The sequence below is a fragment of the Oenanthe melanoleuca genome, chromosome 1 (genome assembly GCF_029582105.1).
Source record: "Oenanthe melanoleuca isolate GR-GAL-2019-014 chromosome 1, OMel1.0, whole genome shotgun sequence".
Taxonomy (NCBI): domain Eukaryota; kingdom Metazoa; phylum Chordata; class Aves; order Passeriformes; family Muscicapidae; genus Oenanthe; species Oenanthe melanoleuca.
The window spans coordinates 26382582-26400809 of NC_079333.1; the positions used below are offsets into that span (position 1 = coordinate 26382582).

The 18228-nt window shown below is 39.6% G+C and overlaps 1 protein-coding gene across 3 annotated transcripts; it reads left to right on the forward strand.

Annotated features, from left to right (window-relative positions):
• Nucleotides 1-2574: 2574 nt before the first annotated feature.
• CD86 (CD86 molecule) lies at nucleotides 2575-17953 on the forward strand. 3 transcript variants are annotated; one of them, XM_056501697.1, is made up of 6 exons: nucleotides 2575-2682; nucleotides 7199-7248; nucleotides 8498-8842; nucleotides 13078-13389; nucleotides 15455-15595; nucleotides 16388-17953. In XM_056501697.1, exons 2-6 carry the CDS (start codon nucleotides 7203-7205, stop codon nucleotides 16405-16407), a joined length of 864 nt encoding a protein of 287 aa, XP_056357672.1. In that variant the 5' UTR covers nucleotides 2575-2682; nucleotides 7199-7202; the 3' UTR covers nucleotides 16408-17953. The 3 variants fall into 3 exon arrangements, with proteins under 3 accessions (XP_056357672.1, XP_056357664.1, XP_056357676.1); XM_056501689.1 differs by lacking the exon at nucleotides 2575-2682 and adding an exon at nucleotides 6850-7083; XM_056501701.1 differs by lacking the exons at nucleotides 2575-2682; nucleotides 15455-15595; nucleotides 16388-17953 and adding exons at nucleotides 6850-7083; nucleotides 14229-15398.
• The last annotated feature ends 275 nt before the right edge of the window (nucleotides 17954-18228 follow it).

Sequence of the window (18228 nt, forward strand, 5' to 3'; positions counted from 1 at the left end):
ACAGATACAGATGCTTAATAGGCAAAGGATACAGGACGGATTTTTTTTTTTCTTCCCAGGCAGCCCCTTTTTGAATGCCATGTATGAAATGTGATTCAGACAGAAGAGACTCAGGTGTGAATATTGTTTGATCTACAGCTGACAAGAGCAACTGCACTCATTAAGCTGAGCTTTTATGAGGCTCACTGCATTCTCATAAGCCAAGTTGAAACAAATCTAAATTACAAGTTTTACTAAGCTGGCAGAATCATAATGAGGTTACAGGAGAAATCAAATTCCATGCAAATAAATTGGCAGTACAAGAAAATGAAGTTACCAATTTATCAAAGAATTTTACATATAAATAGTCAAACACATCACAACTTCTTTACTCAGTCATGTAGAAAAGTCAATGAGAGTATGGCAAGAAGGGTAGCTGTGGCATAGATATGGTCTTAAATTTCTTCAACTTCCCAAAAATATTATGGAATCACTACTTCTATCACTGTGCTTACATAGTAATCCATTCAGATGTGTTTTTAGTGTGTCATCAGTTCTCAAATTAACTTGGTGACTTTCAGCAGTGGAGTACTGGGGAAGGACAGGCTGCTTTTTATAACCTCAGTGTAGTAACTTCAGTCTTTGCCAAAAAACTGCATTTTATATTTGAAGATCCATTTTTCCTTAAACAAAGAAAAGTGAATGGTATTTGCCAGCCATAAGAACTAAGTCTTCTTAAAAAAAGGGTTATTTCCTTCAGGCAAAATCCAAGCAAAGATTTCCGTGAAGGCTGGGGATATGCTGCAGCTCAGGGACACTGTGAATAACACTGACACTTGTGGGAGAATTAAATATGCCTTGAAAGGGGAATTTCAGCTTAAAAAGAGGAAGCTTCTTTTGCACAGAGAGTACTTGCTATAAGTAGCACAATGTATTTATGATAGGAAAGGGTGGATTTTCTGTGATCTGGCCTTTTTGCACATGGTGGAAGACAAGCACTGAGGACAGAGGAAAGGATGAACATTTCAGTTATCAAGCAAGATCCATACTGGAGTATTTTGTGCCCTCTGAGACAGGAACACTGGAGAAAGTATTGCAGTATTATGGTAATCCTTTTGATTGAGTGTTTTAGCCTTTTTTTCTTTATCTGATAATGATTTGGATAGTTACAGACTCAAGCATTTGTAATGCTCCTATAAACAAGTAGGAACACACCTTCATAAAAACATAATTGCTATTAGTGAAGTGACTCCATAGCTGCTCTCTGTTTCATTTGAGCCACAGCTGCTATCAGAGCAGCTTCACACACATCCCTTGATTCCTGGAGCAAGATGACCAGGCTATAGCAGAATGAGCCAGAGCCCATCCTACGGTGGCATCAGCACAATAATTTCCTGAATTCCTGGAGCAGGATGTTTATAATCAGGACCTGGGTAAAAGGACCAAAGTGGATCTCCAGGGTGTTGTCCAATCATACACATTATAGGGAGGCTGGTCCTAATTTACATCAGTGAATATGAGAATCAGGTCTCCTTGCTTCACAGCTTAGTTCTGGTGATTGAAGGAAGAAACCAAAACCAAAAGGCAGCATCTTTTCCTTTATCTTTGCAAAGTTAATGTGCCATAAGAAGCACTGTGAGAAAATCAGTATGTGTCCCCAGAGTGATTTCTCCACTAGAACAGAGGCTTGGCTCATTTAAATGAGCTACTGAGTATCACATCTTCATTTAATAATTGAGATTAATTTATTGCAAGAAAAGTAGCACCTGATCAGAGATCTTTCTGTTTGAAAAGCAGTATGAGATTTGTGTCACATCCCCAGCTGATTTTGAAACACTTCTACTGAAAATAAAGAATGTTAACACCTGACGACTAAGCATAGAATAAATATATTGCATGGCAGTTAATCCTTGTTAGTTGTGTTGGTATAGTTAGGAATCAAATATAGATTCATCTTTCTGTATACAGTACACACCTTGACACCAGAGGTGCCCTGCAAACTGCTATTTGAAATTATGCCTGTACTGCATTGTGTAGCCATGATGCCATTTCCAGCCAAAGTGTCCTGTGCAGAAATAGGAGGCTTCGAAGAGGGAAAGCCTGGGAATGAGAGCATTTACATTCCCTCTTCAGTAAAATGACTCTTGAAGAGTCTCCAGCAACTGACTAGCCTGTGAACCAGCTGTCACCTCTAAATTGTGACCTGTGTGAGAACAGGGGTGTGCTCCCTTTCTGTTTCACTGCAAAGTCAAACAGGCTGCTTTGATTTGTGAACCCAGCAATTGCTACTTCCCAGCAGACTAGTTTGCTTTACTAACTCTGATGCAAGTGTGAAAGCTGGGAAAGGAGGACAGACGTCACCTGTGATGCAGAAGTGGTTCAGCCAACTTGCCAACTCTGAGGCCAGATGTGGCTTAAACTGTGGAAAAATATGTACACTTGACCTGTCCTTTAGGTGGAACTCAAATACCAGAGCTAATCCAAACGAATGTCTAATTCTGGTTTGATGACGTTCTTCCCCTCCGAATTTCCCCCACGGTTTCACTTGTAGGGAGAACACGTTTGTGTCCTATGATTTGTGCAGTGGGACTCTGTGTCATTAGGCAGCTGCTGTGCCCTCTTTCAGAGATACCTGGCCCAAGTCATGGATGAAGGATTCTGCTTGCAGAGGCACTGGAATGCTCCATGATCTCTGGACCAAAGGTACTATTTAAATAACTGGTGTTTTTTAATTGTTGTTTAAAAAGGACTTTCTAGATGTTAGAGCAAAGTGATCCTAGAATCATAGTGGAAGTCATGGGTTCTCCTGAAGATCTTAGATACAGTAAAAGGATGTTGCTGAATGGGAAGGGATACAAAATACATTCAAAAATCAAACATTAGGAAGACAGAGGGTTGGGTTTTCTTCATGTAATAAAAAAAAATAATTAAACAGCAAGCCCAGAATTTTTAAATGTAATTTGGAATGAAAGAATGAGCTATAGAAAAATTGCAATTAATTAAAACAGAGACACTTTTCTGACTGGAAAAGCACGTAGGAAACACAGATTGCCTGAGTAATGCATGTTTTCAAAATATGTCTCTTGTTGGATAGTTATATGGTCATATGGCTTAGTATTAGGGTGGAGGGCATCATAGAATCCTCCGAATTTGCCATGTTAAGGACATTTTCTTAAGGTGTGATTTCCTTTGATAAGACTTGTACAAATCAACCTGTATTTACAACATGGGGAAAGGCTAATAAAGGCATTTTTAGGATAATTTCATTTACAAGCCCCTGGGATAGCAGTGGAAAGTCTTTGTTACAGATGTCATGGCTTCAGGAAGCTCACAGCACTGCTCATGGAGCTGCTCAGTGTTGCATAGGGTGGAAATTTTAGAAAAATTCCCCATACTAGAAGAATAAAACGAGTAATTTACTAGTTCAGTGTTTAGTTTTGTTTTGAGTTCAATATGGGGCAAGAGACCCTTTCCATAGAATATGTGTACCTGTTGTAAAAAAAACCAGCTAATTGCCTGTGGGAATATGCAAGAAAGGAACATCCTGGAAGGACCTTAAGGGAAATGCAGGAACTTAGGAGACGTTAGCACAGATGTGACCATGTCTTTCAAAAGATAATGACTACATCCAAAACAGCCAAAAAGAGAGCAAATGAAAACTCAGGCAAGCATACCCAGTACAAAGCTCTTGTTGACTCCAAGACCTTCGTGCTTCACTGTGCCTATTGGGGTTTCACATGCTGGGTTGGAAGGAACAGCCAACAGAAAGTCAGTAAGTCACACAGGGCTTTCTGGCAATTGCCCTCAAAAGTAAAGGGAATGAAGTTGCTCTTTTTCCCCAAACATTGATGTTAGAGTTTTTGCCATCCAGAGGGACTTTGACACACTTGAGAGGTGGGTCAATGCAAACATCATGAAGTTCAACAGAGCAACGTGCAAGGGGCTACACCTGGGTTGTGGCAATCCCAAAGACACCAACATGTTGGTGAAGTGATTGAGAGAAGCCCTGTGGAGAAGGACTTGGGTGTGATAGTTAATGAAAAACTCAACATGAGCAGGAAATGTGCACTCACAGCCCAGAAAGCCAACCATACCCTGGGCTCCCTCCTGAGGGAGGTGATCCTCTCCTCTCCTCTCCTCTCCTCTCCTCTCCTCTCCTCTCCTCTCCTCTCCTCTCCTCTCCTCTCCTCTCCTCTCCTCTCCTCTCCTCTCCTCTCCTCTCCTCTCCTCTCCTCTCCTCTCCTCTCCTCTCCTCTCCTCTCCTCTCCTCTCCTCTCCTCTCCTCTCCTCTCCTCTCCAACTCCACCTGGAGTGCTGTGTACAGTTCTGGTGCCCCCAACATAAGAAGTCTAGTGGGAGATGTCCCTGCCCATGGCAGGGGGCTTTGGGACTAGGTGCTCTCTAAGGTTTCTTTCAACTCTTAACATTCTATAATTTTATGATTCAGGACAGGAACCCTCCTGTACTGAGCCAAGTGGGAACTACCTCATGAGTTTTCTTAGACCAGTTTGGACCAAACCAAAGCCCTCATGAATCAGGCCTGTAAAGTGCATATGGTGCATGTGCTCATATGGTTTCTTCTCCTTTCAGTGATTGCACTGCAGAGACAGTAAATAAAGGGTTGAGTGTGACTCCTGACTGCATACTGACATGATTTCAATTAATATACTTCTCCATTTTCATGTCTGACATCCACACATGATTTGTAATTATGAGTCATGGAGACACCTCCAGGAATGGCTGAAAAGCACCAAAAGGGAAGGCACACCATGTATGCTAGCTTTATTTAGCAAGGGAAAATGTTTACCTCCCCATGGACTGACCCTACATTATTCAGGATTCAGAGATAATTTTAAAGCCCTGAGTCTTCAAACCAGTCCCATCTTATCAGTTATCACTGGCACTGTGAAAAAGTGCCACTTCCACAGATGGATGCACTCAGCCCATGAATGGCAAAACTTTACATACACACACACAATTTCTGTCTTTCTTCTCTTACCTGGCCCCCTTTGATTGCTGGTCAATTCTGGGACACAGCAAGACTTTCAATGGCCTGCAGATATAAGAAAGAATTGATACAGGATTTGTATTGAATATGCCAAAGGAATGGTGTAAGTAACCCACAGTTGGTACTGTGTAATTTCCCTTCCTTCAGTCTTCTGGACACCGGCTCCAAGGATTTGCATTTGTTGGTTAAAGGCATTTTATAAAAAAGGAGAAGAAAAGCTGCTTGCAGCACTGAAGTTATAGTGGCCCAATTATGATTCAGCAATTCTCTATAAAGCAGCTCCCATGAGAGAAGCAGCTTGTCACACACTCAGTGGCAAGCAATTCCCCTCTGCAGGGAAGGTGGGTGTACACCCCTCTGCAGACTCACAGGGTCCTTCTTCATGCCACCACCCCCAGAAACTTGCCTTCTCCTGGAAGATGGCAGCCAGGAAAACTTACAGAAACTTTGAGACTTCTGTCCTCACAACTCCAAATCCAAACCATAAAGGAAGGCATACAGTGCTATTTGGTATTTTTGCCTGGGTTTTTTTCTCTCTTACTCTCCTTTTCATTTCTGGTTTTGATCTTTACTTCTGTGAGACAGTCATTGCAAAACATGCAGTACACTCTCTCTACTTGTCAATAGTTGCTGAATTGCTTTAATTTTTCCTCTTACACACTTGCACTGAATCAAAAAAAATAGAGCGACCCTTTATTTTTCACTTGACTGAAAGCCAAAATTCTTATTTATAGGATGGAAATATGACTGCTGCACAGTAGTTTCTGTCATTTTCAGTGGCTTGGCACAGGCATTCTTACTTAGGCAGTCAGTTGTCTGGTTTAGTTCAGTGGGGCCTTGCCTGGGAGGGGAAAACCCCTTAAAAGTTTACCATGCAGTTGGGTGGCTGGAGCAGAAAAAGAATTACCTCTGTCAATGACAATGGATTCTGCATGAGCCCTCCCTCCCCTCCCACCTCTTCTGCTATGATAGGTGGATCAAAAGAAAATTATCTATATCTTCCGAGCCACGTGGACTTCTTATCCCCCTTTCCTAAAAAAAGGGTGAAGTTATAAAAAATACCATTGTCAGTCCTGTACATTACAGTACACTCACAATACACGTCAGTGGACTGAGTGGCATTCAGTATTAAACAGAAGAAGACACCAGAGACCTGGAGTAAAGGTAAAGACCCAAATGTACCAACCTAAAATAAAACATGACAAAAAATAGGAAACCATCCATCAGGAAAATATACTACTAGTGAGGACAGCCGACAGAGATCTCACTGTTTTTAGCTGGTATGAGAGCTGAAGAGTTTTACATCTGCTCCTGCAAAAGAGGTTTCTTTGGAGCTGTTTGAAGGAGAAGGGTGAAGGAACTTTGGCAAGAGTGGTATGAAGGCTTCTCTCAAATATGTGGAAAAGGCACACAACAACCACAAAGATGCTGCTAAAATGCAAAGTAGCAGAGACCAGATGCAAGTGCTGCTCTCAGGGTGCATGGGAATGGAGTTAGGGTATTTACCAGGGCTTTGGGCCCTTACACCACATGAACCCAAGCAGCCAGAGAGGTGTTTTGCTTAGGAGACATGACATGGGGTTTTTTCTTGTTTTCTAACAAGAAACGTTTTTTGTTGTTTTTTTTTTTACCATGAACTGTGTGCTGTTTAGCATCAGCTGTCTGTATCATGTAACATCAGATTTCTCTATGCTGTCGTTTGCTGTTGTTAAGGATAGGTTCCTGTCACAAAACTGAAGATCACACACGTCGTCACTTCTGGTAGCCGACATCTCCCCCACCGAGACGTCTCCCCCCACCTCTTCCTTCTTCGTCACACCCTCCTCCCCCTCTACTTTCAATTCCCCATCTTCTTCCCCACACTGCCAGGCCAAGCATGCTCCTCATTCCTCTTTGCTCTGCTCCAGGCATTTTGAGTACTTGTCTTGCCCTTGGCACCTCAGGGACACTCTGTTCCTCCCATGGCATACACAGTCTGCAGTAATCTTGCACCACATCACCTTCTCTGTAAACCAGAGATCTGCCATGGCATGCTAGTTGTGGTTGCTAAAGGCTGGGAAACACATAGAAGCCATTGCCCCAGTCTATGGAAAAAGGTGAGATTAACTTTCTCAATACATTTCTCTTGCTAAAACTTCTTGTTTTACCACTTCTTTGGGAGTACCGGAGTGTTTTTAACCTCTAATGTATTTCTTTCTTTCCTTCTTACAGTGTCATGGAGGTCTGCATATTCTTCCTTTGTGCTATGATCTTTTTCCCAGGTAAAAGGCATATTTTTAATTGTTAAAACTGTTTTGATTGTTTGTGTCCTGCTATGTGATACTTTCTCATCCACTAAGAAGGTCATTTCTTAGTAGTATTAATCACTTCTATTGCACAATCAAGGTCATATAGCCTATGTGACATATATTTAAATAGTGTGCAGGGACTCTATAAAATATATATAGTAAGTACTTTCTCTCTTCAACTTTATATCTTTATGTTACACTTATTTTATGTTGCTCTTAAATTCTCAGTTTAAATCTGTCTTTAAAATGTGTGTATCACCTGTGTGCATTATACAGAAGAACAGTACTAAACTGAAAACTGGCAGTTTGATATGGGACAACGGGAGTTTGAAGCAGCCACAGAGATAATTTTGCAGTCTGGTGCTGTGGAAGAACAGTCAAAACTTTGCACCAGGAGAGAGATTGTAAATCTTCTCCTCCTTTAGAACACAGCAGAGATGTTTGTATCTTCTGGGACAGAGGACTGCATTTCTTATTCCAAGAAAACACAGTCCCCCCAGACCACCACTACTCGTAATAATGTACACATGCATAGGGAAAAGCAGGAGAAAAATCATCCCTTGTGTAGTGCACTTTATCCTTTCTTTGCATGAAGGCATAATTGTGTTTATTAACCATTCCTGTTAACAAGATCAGCAACAGAACTTAACAGAACAGTTAAATCTGACATTTAATTTGTCGTTAAACTTTAGATTAAATCTTCATTGAGACTGAAAGTGTTCACCTGCTTCTGACCTTCTGGTCATGCATTCCCTAGACACTCATATTTACCACACAGTGTGTACTTCACTGTTTCTTCAAGAATTTAAGACTGTGATATTTTCTTAGGAGAATTAATTCAACTTTTTAAACAGAAATTGTGCAACTATCTTCTTTGTGGCAGAATTTCATTACACTCAGGATTCTGCAAGCAAGAATTGTTTGGATCTTTGGCCTGCAGATAAGACTTGTAAAATATAGATGCTCATGAACTCTGTGGGTAGGCCTTCTATGGGAAGTAAAATATAGAAAGAAAAATAAGAAACGGTTTTATGACCTGAACTCTACAAGACTAAATGAGTCAGTTTGAACAACTACATGTCCTGTCATACCTAGTGGGAGAATTTGTGTCTAAATGATGGCGGTTTTGTTTGCATTGTTGTCAAGTGTTGGGTCTCTGAGTACAACTTGGCATTCTTTTGTAGCTGGTGGAAATCTTAATTTTTCTCTCTCTCTGTCTAAGGTATTGCTGCCAGTGTGCATCCAGTGAAGGCATTTCTCCATCACACTGTACACCTATCCTGCCATTTTCCAAACTCTCAGAAAATTGACGTAAACAATTTAATAATCTTTTGGCAAAAAGACACTATTAAAGTGGTGCATGAAGTATATTATGGCCAAGAAAAACATGAGAACCTTAGTCCTGAATATATAAATCGCACCAAGGTGGACCTGGGCAAATGGACCCTGCAGTTGTTCAATGCAGGAATTGAGGATGAGGGACGCTATCAGTGTATTATTATGCAAAAAATAACTGAACAATCAAGAGCGGTCATACACAAATCTGAGTGCTCACTGCACATCATTGGTAAGTAGTCTCTTCCAATTGCCATGTGGTCTGTGGGATTCTCTGTGATTTTGTTCAGTCCACAACTATGGGTCCTGTCTCCAAGGCAGTGAAAATGTGGCTGCTCTGGAGTATAATTTCTCAAGATGGATAAGGGACTTGCTTCCTGCACGTTTTATGGCTTTTAGGACTCTGGAAAACAAACTTGTTTATTTGCATCTGACAAACTACCTTCTCTTAAAAGTAGCGGTAGTTATCAACATTCATGGCAAATTAGAATTGAAACATAGCAAGATCTCTGCAAACACACAGCTATTTAATGATCATATAAATCACAGGGAAAATGAAGAAAAAAGCAGCTCACATGGACGAGTAGAAATTCATATGTTCAGTTAAAGGAAGGCAGAAAATACCTCTGAAGAAAAAATGCATACATACATTGATGAGATTCTACCTGATTTTTTGCATCAGTGAATTTTTTGTAATCAGGGGAAAAGGTAGGAAGGGAAATGGAAGTGAGGCCCCAGTGTTTTCTTCATATTTTCTCATTTTTTCAAAATCCCTAATATATAGTCCTAATATTTCTCTATTTTAAACTATTCTGTTAGTAACCTTTATCCTTATGCCTGTGTTCTGTCTTCTACTGTGATGGTGCTAGTCATTAATAAAACAGCTTCTAACTTGCAGTGGTGTTTCAGGCTTCAGCATACTGCTTTAAAAGAGAACAGGCCAGAAAATACGGTACCAGCTACTAGCAGGTGTTCCCTTGATCCACAGATAGAAAACATAGATTGTTAATTTTGATTCTCCCAGGATGTACTGGAGAAGCATTTTCAGTGAGGTTTCGGAACTCAGAAGCTCACAATGTGCACTCGGTATCAAGGCCCTCAGTTCAAGATGTGTAGCATCGAGTGCTCAGTCAATTCAAGTAGTTTAATCAGTTATCTGCTTAGCCAAAATCTGAGCAACATGTTACAGATATCTCATGTGAAGGACTAAAAGTCTCCTACACCATTTAAGATTTAGTTTAGGATGACAGTTTTAACAATGTGCTGTAGTCTTCCTTACAAATTACTCTCTGTTTAATAAACTCCCAAAGGAAGGAACAGTATAAAACAATACTTTAAAGAAAGTCAAGCTCTTCAAAGTAATTAGATGAAAATTACAAATACTGAAATGCACCTCTGCTTACATGCTGCTTTTTAATTACATCTCATATCATATATGGAGGGATTTTTGTACTTTGGTGTGTCCCACTTAAAATGGGCATAAGAAAAACTGAAGGCTGTAAAAGAATGACAGGGCAGTCACACAAAGCTATCTAGATCACTTGGTGACAAAGCGTTCAGAAACACTGCAGTACCTTTGAATACAATTTAAACATTTAATTTTTATGTGTTACTTTAGTAAAATATATCAATAGCATGAAACTGTCCAGTTGGAGGTTTAGGCGGGATGTCAGAAAAGGGTTCTTCACCCAGGGGACAAATGATCAGGCACTGGCAGGTTCCTCAGGGCAGTGGTCACAACTCCAAGCCTGACAGAGTTCAAGAACAGTTTGGACTACAGTCTCAGGTACATGGTTGTGACACTTGGGTGTCCTCTGTGGGGCCAGGGGCTGTACTTGATCTTTGTGGGTCCCTTGCAACTCAAGAGATTCTAGGATTCTATAGGTATGTTAGATGTATTTCATACAGCCACCATGACTTATATAACAACAGATTCAGATCCTTCTCCAGGAAAAAAAAAGAAGAGAGAGAAGAGAAGAGAAGAGAAGAGAAGAGAAGAGAAGAGAAGAGAAGAGAAGAGAAGAGAAGAGAAGAGAAGAGAAGAGAAGAGAAGAGAAGAGAAGAGAAGAGAAGAGAAGAGAAGAGAAGAGAAGAGAAGAGAAGAGAAGAGAAGAGAAGAGAAGAGAAGAGAAGAGAAGAGAAGAGAAGAGAGAAAGAAAAGAAAAGAAAAGAAAAGAAAAGAAAAGAAAAGAAAAGAAAAGAAAAGAAAAGAAAAGAAAAGAAAAGAAAAGAAAAGAAAAGAAAAGAAAAGAAAAGAAAAGAAAAGAAAAGAAAAGAAAAGAAAAGAAAAAAGAAAAAGGAAAGCTTCACAGTGGAAAACTTTGTCTGTTAAAAATACAAAGTAGGGATCATGGTGACAAGCAGCTTAACTGGAAAGTCTGCTGTTGTGGCATGTCTGCAGTGCTTCCTCTGGATAGATCAATAAGGGAAGTAGGTGAGACTAGGGAAGCTGTTTCAAAATATGCACTGCTCAAAGTGTTGAGACTGAAATGATGTCACAAGAGAGACTTACGGTTGCTTGTTTAAAGGGGATGTTGAAAAACTGAAAAGTGTGGAAAAAGCTCAAGTGGAGTTGGAAAAAGTACAGTCCAACTAGAAATATTAAAACAATAATCTGATTACTCTATAACCTTATAACGAGAAGAGTTTTGTTTCTAGAATGTGAGAACCTAAAATACATGTTAAATATTGGATATTTGAAAAATAATAATTTAAGGGCTAGTTAATGAATTCAGTGACAGTCAGTGTCTGGAAGGAAGGAAGGCAGATGGTCACTTGAGAAAATAGATCAAAGTGATTAAGCCATTAAGAAAAATATTAAGGGCTTGATGGACTGCTGTCACTTGAGGTATTTAATCTAATCTCAAGGTTTTTTTGGAAGACATTATCTTTAAATACAAAAGATTCCTGAAACGTGCTTTTCTGTTAATAAACACAAAACCCATATAGGTAACCCACACCCTGCATGCAGCCAGTTTTCAGTAAATTGAGGTTCCAGAAGCTATAAAAGAGAAGTTCAGGGCATATTCCACTACTTCCACTTGCTTACTGTCAATAAGATTGAAGCCCTTAAATCACTTGGACATTGTGGCAAGTTTCAAAGCCATGAATTATGTTCCTGCCATCCCTATAAAATACCAAGGAGAGAATAAATACTCCAGACGAGAAGTCTGACAGCAGTCAGCCAAACAAATCAGACCCTGAGCTTTCCTGAGGGACAACTTTACTAAATTATGGGGTATAAGAAAGGTGGGGTGTTTTCTATTTTGAATTCATATCCATTTTGGGGGGATTGAATTGACTAAGCTAAATTTTATGCATTATGTATTAGGATAGAGAAAATAAAAGCAACATCATGTTTCTTCATTCATCCATATTAAGAATTCTCTAGGGCAAGAATTAGATCCTTGTTCCAACACATTGAGTGTGTGTGTAGAAGACTGAGACCCTCTTAAGACTTATCCTTTTTCCCTTCTCCAATATTTCTCCGTATTGTCTTTAGTCCTATTGGCCCTAAAATAGTGGAGCATTTTCAATGAAATCTTGAGTCTATTTCTCAGGATTTTTTTCTGATTTTTGGGAGGTTGTTGGGGTTTTTTTTTAACTTGCTATGTGCCAACTTGTGGTCAATATTATATTAACATTCCCTCTGTCTTTTTTTCCATTATAGTCTATTATTTTACTATGAACTTCTAACCAAACAAATCCTGGTTAAGAATATCTAGATTAATTAAGAGAGAGTATTGGTTAAAAGCTTCCATTTATCATTCATATTTTGTGTTTAAATAGTTCTTTCCAATCCTGTTTCACTACTTCTTGCATGGGAAACTTGGCTTTTTAAAGGAACATGTGTATTTTTCATTGATTGCGATGAGTGCTCAATGACACTAAATAAAAAGCCTTTATGCTGTAGTCATTTCCATCAGAAAACCTAAGCTAAAGGGACCCTACCACAAATTGATGTTTACTTACAATACTGACAGAAACCAGGAATATTTCTACTTAAGACAGCATTGCACTTTGAACTTATCCCCATCTGAATTCTCTCAGATGACTTCTTTCTTTACATTTCACAGTTAGAAGTTTGTGGTTTTCCCCTTACCCTTCAGGAAGCCAAAGGTAGAGAGCATTGTGGTCCCTTCCCATTTTCTGCTTAAGTCCTTATGTGTGAGCAGGCCAGATTTCATTATTCTGAGGTATTAATGTGTCTAAAAGAGATGGGAAAGACAGAGACCCATTGTCTGGCTGATTAGACTTGCATCCTTGAAACACCCTGAGAACAAGAAGTATCAAGTCTACATACATACCAAAAAAAAATGCCATACAAATCCCTTCTTGGAATGCTTATTGTATTCCTGAAGAAAACTGTTTAGACTTGTTTCTGCCTGAAAATCTTAAATAACTGGTAGGGGCTGTCGCAAATGTGGTGTGGCTGGCTCATGATGCTTTGTCTTTGGTCTATTGCAGCCAACTATAGTCAACCTGAGATAGCAGAACTGCACTCTGAGGAGCTAAAGCCCAATGGATACTTGAATCTTTCCTGTTCTTCCAGTGGAGGTTATCCAGAGCCCAAGGAGATGACTTGGCTGATTTCATATGAGAATATAACACACAGCAGTACAGCTCACATGGATGTCTCCCAGGATGCTGTGACAAAGCTGTACAACGTTACCAGCAAGCTGAATATCCCAGCTCCTACAAAAAGCCACACTAATATCAGCTGTTTGCTTCACCTTAGGGAGCAGCTGGGAAGCCTTGTCTCAGTCCCACTGGGCATAGGTAAGTCTCCATTTGCCCATTCTGATTTCTGCATGGGTAGGAGCAGGCAGTACTGCAGCACAGCTGATCACAGGCAGCAGCATGGTCAAGGCAGGGAATGAACTCTAAGCAGGTGTAGAAGTTGGTTAAAAGGGTTGTATGTTCTCCATCCTGTTCACCACTGAACTTCCTCTCTTTTCCACATGGGAAATCTTATTACAGCAAGGAGAGGGCAAAGAGAAGGAATTGCTGCACGATCCAGAACACAGCCTTATTGGTCCCCTCCCTGGAAAATGCTGCAGTAGCAGCAAAGCAACCTAAGAGTCTGAATCAGGCAGCAACCAGTCTCTGGAGGTGGCAGCTGTTGGGAGAGGTTGTCACTTCACAGAATCAGAGAGCTGATGAGGTTGAAAGAGGCATCTGGAGGTGATCTAGTTCAACCACTCTGCTCAAAGTAGGGTCAACAAGTAGCACAGCACTTTATCCAGTTGAATTTTAAACACCACCCAGGATAAAGATTCCACAACCTCTCTCAACAAACTGTTCCAGAGTTTGAGTACCCTGGTAGTAAAAAAGGTGGTTTTTTTACTAAATCATTTTTGCTGGTTTAAAGTGCTTGAGCTGCTGTTCTTAATCATTCCTTAGAAAGAGGCAGAAGGCTAACCAGAAGAGTCCCATGGACCATATTTGGCTCACAAACTGCCAAATAGACTGTGCTGAGTTTAAGTGTAAAGACCATGAAACTTGGACTAATATTAGAAGCATTCCTGGTGGTTTTCATAACATTTGGCAGAATGAAGTGCACATTCCAAAATGACTGTTTGGGGATTTTTCTTCTCTGAGGTTGTGTCTTTTTTCAGACACCTCCTGCAAGAAGAAGCTGGGGACCTGATTTCCAGTATGACTTTACTGCCAGATTATCTCAAGGTTACACATGGCTAATCCTTTCTTTAAACTAAAGCAGTATTTTATTTCTCTTCTGGACCAGGACAACTGCTTTTCACATGTTTTTGTTTGTAAGCTATGGCACAAGAACATCAAAATAAAGGCAATTCCTACTTTGGTCATAAGTTCCTTAGGCTTGCACATGTCTCTCTCACACAATGCTGAAGATGGAGAGCTGTGCTTCAATTAAAAGGAACAGGAAGGCAAGAGGGAATGGTAGCATTGCAAGAAATGTAGCATGTAGTATAAGCATGCACCTTTCTACTGCAAATGTAAAATAAATTTGCCACTTATTCTAAAAAAGTTCCACAGTGCAGTTTCCTTAATATAAATTTAGCTAAAGGGTTAAATTATCAACACCAGGTATGGCAAACTGCCTCTGATGTCTTTGCATTCTAAGACTTTTAAATCCTATTAAAATACAATCCAGAAGTCTTCTCATGTTTGTCCAGCTCTGCACATTACTCATGAGTCTTGAAATGGTTATTTTAGCTATAATGCTGAATGTTCCTTTTCTCTCTTCAGTTCTTCTCTCCTCTCTGGCTTATGAAAATAGATACCTGACACACAGTGATAGTGGGTAAGAAACCAGGAACTCCATACAAACATAAGTTTTGTTTGGCAATAACTGAAGCTCTATCAGCTGCTAACCCTGCCAACCAAAACCTCAAAAACACAAAAACCAGAAATAGAGGGAAAGTCCTTTGAATTCCCTGCTACTTTCACATCCCTTACAGCATTTCATTAGGCTTTGACCATCATTTCCAGCAGACACCAAGTAGTAACATGTTCCAGGTTCTTCCAACTTGCATGGTAGCACAGAGCAGCATTGGCATGGTAGCTGCCTCATAGGCTCTTGAATGAATTAAGTTGCAGATCTTTCACATGTCATCCAAACCTCAGAAAGAGTACTTTGCTTTACTTTTGTTGAAGTGACCAGTAAGACAAGGTAGGTTCACTAGTTATTGGAAAGGGAAATAAAACAATGTGGATAGTGATTTATTGACAGTATTAAAGCAAAAAGGATGCCAGGGACCTCAGCCTAAACTTCTATTTCATGTAACTTTCGGATTGAGCATTTAAATTAATTGTCACCAAATGAAATCTTTGCTATGTGTATCTTCTCTGTTTTCTTATTCAGAGATAAAAGAGAATGAAATTAAGCAAGCAGAGATAAATTTCTTTGGCCCACTTATAGCTGTGGTTGTAGTGATCACTTCTGCACTTCTTCTGGGTTTTGTGATATTAAAGAAGAATAGAAATATCTTGTCTACCAACCAGAGTAAGTTACTACCTGTCATTCAGCTCTACTGTCCCTCAGCTCACAGGCTTTACCCTTCATAATCATACCTTTACCTACTTTCAAGCTGCTGACAGAAAGTTAGGTTTCATGTTGGACTTAAGCTGAACTTCCTAGGACAATTTAGTTCCTGTAACAACTTAGTCTATCCTGTAAGTCAAAGCATCTTTATCCTGTCTTATCCTGGAATGCATTTCTCTCTCTTTTTTGTGCTTTGTGAGACTGCCATGGCACCAGCTTATCAACTTTTTCTGTAGTTTCATCCTTCTTTTTTTCTGGGTTTGGGGTAGATTTGGCTCCTAAAATCATTGAACTATATAAATCTTCCTTGCCTATCACTATTTATAAGAAAGGTGGAGTTGGGGCAGGGAGAGATGAACTTACATGAAGTGCCCGGAAAGATCTCTATCATCACAGAGTTGAGCAGTCAAGGCATTGCTCTACCACAAGCTGCCCACACACTGGGCTGAAAGAATCATCTTGTACCGGGAACAGAATTTCATCTTGGCATTTAATTTCTCTATTTTGTTCTGAGACTAGTTCTCAGCAGTCCAGGATTTATTTGGCACTGAATCATGCTGACATAAGAATCTATTTTCCTCATATCAAGAGGGAAATGCATTTCTCAGTCCTGTTTCCCTATACAGCCAAGGGTCCTGAGCCCCACTTTGTTCTTTTCTCAGATTCTAAGATAACTGGACATTTACTATCAATGCTTTTACACCTATTTTTTATTTTTCTCACTTCTGTAAATCACATATTGATCTATTCTAGGTGTCAGTCTAGCAGTCTAGAAGATATCCAGCTTGAAACTGTGGCCATCAGCCAGACTGCTGACTGGGAACCACCTCTGCACACAACAAAGCATGAGCTCCCATGTTTTTAGAGGTTCTGCCAGTACAAGAATCCTCCCCAGAAGCCCTACAGAACAACATGCAACACTTCTGTGTGATGGCTGAAGCTGACTTCCTGGTGTTGTCTGCTTTTATTTTTGCTCCAGAATGGTAGTAAATATGATGCTTTGCCTGTCTGCATGACAACTTTTTGTTGTATATTTTATTATGCACTGTGACCATGTAAAATCCTGAGAGTCAATGGAGAAAGCAGATCTGCATGGGTCACAGAATGTCTCAGAAATAGAAAGAGTTAAGGTGCAATCTGTGAATCATAACCATCACTGCAAACACAATCAGAGGTAGGCTATTACCCATAGAATCAGAGAACCATGGAATCATAGAATGACTTGGGCTGGAGAGGACCTTGAACATCATGTAGTGTCAAACCTCTTGCCTAACTATGAGCCAGCCATAAAGGCTTTTGGCAGAGCCACTGTGGCTATGTACCCATGACTTTCTTGTAAAGCTTCACATCAGAAAGAGGAACTTCAGGGCACTTGCCCACCTTCTGAGAAAAGTCATGGAATTCCTATCAACCATTTGAAACTAGAAATAATCAAAAGGAAATACTTGCTTTAAACATAATTTGTGATTACCTTCATTTTTTTTATATCATCCAAGCTTAATATGCTCAGACAGTTAGTACCTCCACACTTTGTTCCTCTGTATTCTGACTGAGAGCTGTAACAGTTATTCAGGTGGATGCAGGAATAGAAAATGATACCATGAGGTATCATATGTGTGTATATTTAGCCATACAAAATTAGGCTGAGCAGATAATGAAAAAATATTACATATGTCATGTCCCTTTTTGGTTGACTATGTTCTCCTTTCTTAATTTTACTTCAGACCTTGATGATAGGAGCAATTCACACACTGTGTATGTTCAGCCATAGGAAGGAGTTTTATCTTTTAGAAAAGATCCTTTGTTTCGCTCAAAATGTATCAGTTCTCCAATCTTGAATGATCTCTGCACTTTATATTCTTCAACAGCACTGACATCTTTCAGGAAGAAGAATGCAGCAGAACTGAGACAAAATTCTTCTGAGATCTTGATTGTGTTTGTAGGTCTGACACTTTCAGAAAGAGCAGGGACATTAGCATCATATTCTCAAGATAAATTTCAGCTCAGAGTTGCAGTCTGGGAACATAAATTCTCTGCAGTTGTTGGGTAGAAATATTATTTTCTGTAAAATTATGTGAGTTGCTAGATTCCACCTCAATTTTTACTGCATTTTCAATTGTGTGAGAGAAATGCATGTCCTTTTGAGTTAGCTAAACTATTTGGGAGTCAGTTTTTTAAGCTATTACACTAACATTCCAAATATTTTCATTCAGATTAATATCATTCAAATGTTATTAGAAGGTAAAAGTTTTAATTTTTTGTAAGTTTATACTTTCTAGAAAACTTATTTAATGACGGATTAAAACATTTGTCTTTTTCTCTGTTGCTGTTTTTGTTCTCCTTCCATTAAATCATCATCACCAACATTTGGTGTTCTCAAGGAGGAAACACTTCCAGAATTACTTCTTGGAAGCAAAAGAATAAACAAGGTATTGCTGTAATGACTGAGAGTGATGCAACTGGAGGTTCCATATGAACATATCTACATATGATAGGTACATCAGCAGCTATAACTAGTGGAAAAAACAACATGGTGGGTTAGGTTTATCTAACAACTCACTTCCATCCTTAATTTGTTCCTAATTGGTGAAGTT

Excerpts from the sequence above, each read along its gene's own strand:
- CD86 (XM_056501697.1), top strand. The coding sequence starts at position 7,203 with ATGGAGGTCTGCATATTCTTCCTTTGTGCTATGATCTTTTTCCCAG. Across the intron at positions 7,249-8,497 it reads TGCTATGATCTTTTTCCCAG|GTATTGCTGCCAGTGTGCAT; the intron begins GTAAAAGGCATA and ends TCTCTGTCTAAG. Across the intron at positions 13,390-15,454 it reads CTCAGTCCCACTGGGCATAG|AGATAAAAGAGAATGAAATT; the intron begins GTAAGTCTCCAT and ends TTTCTTATTCAG.